Below are 2,541 nucleotides of genomic sequence, written 5' to 3' on the forward strand. Positions count from 1 at the left end.
GTGTGTATTGTAAATGTATATATATGTGTGTGTGTGTGTGTATTATAATGTTAGGGAATTACAAAATCCGAACTTACAAGGATATACAATTTAATAATATCAAATTGAATTATATAATGAAAATATATTAATAATTTAGAGAAGAACCACCACTCTTTATGGAGATCAGACACCATAAAAAAGCGTACTATACAAAATACTAATTTAAAAATCTAAAAAATTCAAGAGAAAATTTGTAATCCATAAAATCTATAAAATATTAGACTAAAAATTTAGATCAGTTTAATAAATTTTAAAAAATGAAAGTGAATAAAAGAATACGCGCGTTTCATAGCCACATAAAAGTGGGAAAGATCTGGTCAATCTGCAATGAATCGATTAAGATAAATACCACTCTTCAGGTCTTGTGATTTCAAAAAACGTATCCTAATATTTAAAAATGCGATAAAATAAGAAAATTAGAAAAATCTGTACGTTTAGGCAATATTTAGTACAATAAATAAACTGTAATGGTTTTATAAATGTTTAGCCAGTCTCTGTAAGCTATATATATATGTATGCCACCATCGAGCTGCAAGCTTCTTATGAGCCATACAAGTGTATTAATTTCCTTTATTCGTCTCTCCTTCTGGCATTAATGGACAGGGAAATAAGAAAACACATTAGCACTATAGTATATTTTAAACATTTATAACATTTTGGATTTGTCAGAAATCATCATGTTTCCAGCACTTGACGCCGGTAATTTCTTGAAAATATCTTTTCTTTATCTTTATTTTTCAGGTGCGAAGTTACAGATCCCAGTACTACATGTTCTAAATCAGTAACCAAAGTTTGTGACTATATGAAAGATTTCAGCGGTATTTTTAAAAAATGTCTGACGAAATTAGGCATTAATGTAGCACAACAATATTTTCAGTCTTGCAAGATTGATGCTTGTGCTTATAAAACTGTATCTAAGACACTCAAAGAAGTTACCTGCCGAGCCTACGAAGCTCTCGTTGGTGCATGTGAAGATGCTGGTGTCTTAGTTAACTGGAGAGGAGTTCTTGGATGCCGTAAGTAAATATTTGGAAATGCTTAATTTTCTTCTAAATTATTTTTCCTTTTCAACCATTCGTTTGTTCATTATTATTCGAAATATTTCAGTAACAGTATGATTTATCCGTAATTTCCTCCAAAATTTATGAAAATTCACGTTATTTTACTTTTCTTCATTTTCCAAAGTATAGCATTGTAGACAAATGAAATTTCAGAAAATTATCAACTTCATCATCACTATGACAAATACCTTCATCGTCATTTTCTCATATCTAACTGTTGCCTTACCCTCCACCATCTCTTCCTTTTTCCTCGCACTCTCCTCATTTTTATCATCATTATCCTTTGTCATTTTAAATTTAGGTTTGGATTGTTCGAGAGGCAAAAACATGATGTACAAAGTTAAAATAGCCGCCAACCAACCAACTTGCTTCAACAGAAATCCTGTACCCTTTTCATATTATAGTGATGGATGTGTATGCAAGCCGAACTATATTCTTAGCGGCAATGAATGTGTACCTAAATCAAAATGTGGTTGCATGTATAAAGGAATGTATATGAAGGTTAGTTTACAGTTTTCTATGGAAAAGTTAAATAAGCTCAAATATACAGGGTTGGCCAAAACTCACCTGACAGTAAATCAAAACTATTTAATTCCAAGATTAAAACAAAAAATTATTTTACATGAGACTTCGCTAATAAATAGACAAATGTTGAAAAACGAGGATTTTAGTTCACAACATTAATCATTAAACATTCATAATCGGAATGAATAAATAAAATATAAAATTGAATATTAAGTATTTGTGGGGTTTCGAGTTACTCTCGGGTGGCTTTTTGCCAACCCTGTATATATTTATATTCTAATTTCGCATACATCACACACACACACACACACACACATGCACACGTACATATATATAGATAGATGAGAGACTGATATTTTCCGTATGGGATTCACTTCGTAGTGCTCAAAGGATTTAAACTTGAGCATGTAGAGGAGTAAATGTAAGTATAAGCAAGTTAAGTAAGTCGATACACAAAAAGTATTAAATTAAATACATTTAATACTACAAATGTACATATGTTTACATACAACAAGGTCCAACTTACACAGAATACAAACGATAACAGGAATCCAGTGGACTGAATAAGAGTTTTGCGAGTCCAACAGCTGTTTCTGGAGGCTTGGTAGTCCAAAATAATGATTGTAAATTGATTCCATCATCGGATAATACTAACCTCCGTCTTTAAGGAAGAAATTTTATTTTCGAGGTGTTGGCAGAGAGGAAATTGAATCTTTAATCTCCTTTCTGTCAGCACCCCGAATGTAAAATTCTTCCCCGAAGACGGAGGCTGGTATTATCCGATGATGGAATCAATTTACAAATGTATTTGATATTTTTTTATATCGACGTGCATAACCTGCTTATACTTACATTTACTCCTAATATATATATATATATAACCTTAGAAAACCTTATTTATGTAATAAGATGC

At 31.3% G+C, this 2,541-nt stretch overlaps 1 protein-coding gene across 1 annotated transcript in view; it reads left to right on the forward strand.

The window, feature by feature from the left end:
* Positions 1-2,541, forward strand: part of LOC106867182 (zonadhesin) — a gene marked incomplete at its 5' end in the record, with an annotated part of 44,464 nt that overhangs the window by 17,224 nt on the left and 24,699 nt on the right. The window contains 2 exons of the mRNA XM_014911979.2: positions 784-1,058; positions 1,405-1,604. Coding sequence (XP_014767465.2) covers positions 784-1,058; positions 1,405-1,604 — 475 coding nt within the window. The remainder of the gene's footprint in view (positions 1-783; positions 1,059-1,404; positions 1,605-2,541) is intronic.

Source organism: Octopus bimaculoides, chromosome 3 (genome assembly GCF_001194135.2).
Source record: "Octopus bimaculoides isolate UCB-OBI-ISO-001 chromosome 3, ASM119413v2, whole genome shotgun sequence".
Taxonomy (NCBI): Eukaryota; Metazoa; Mollusca; class Cephalopoda; order Octopoda; family Octopodidae; genus Octopus; species Octopus bimaculoides.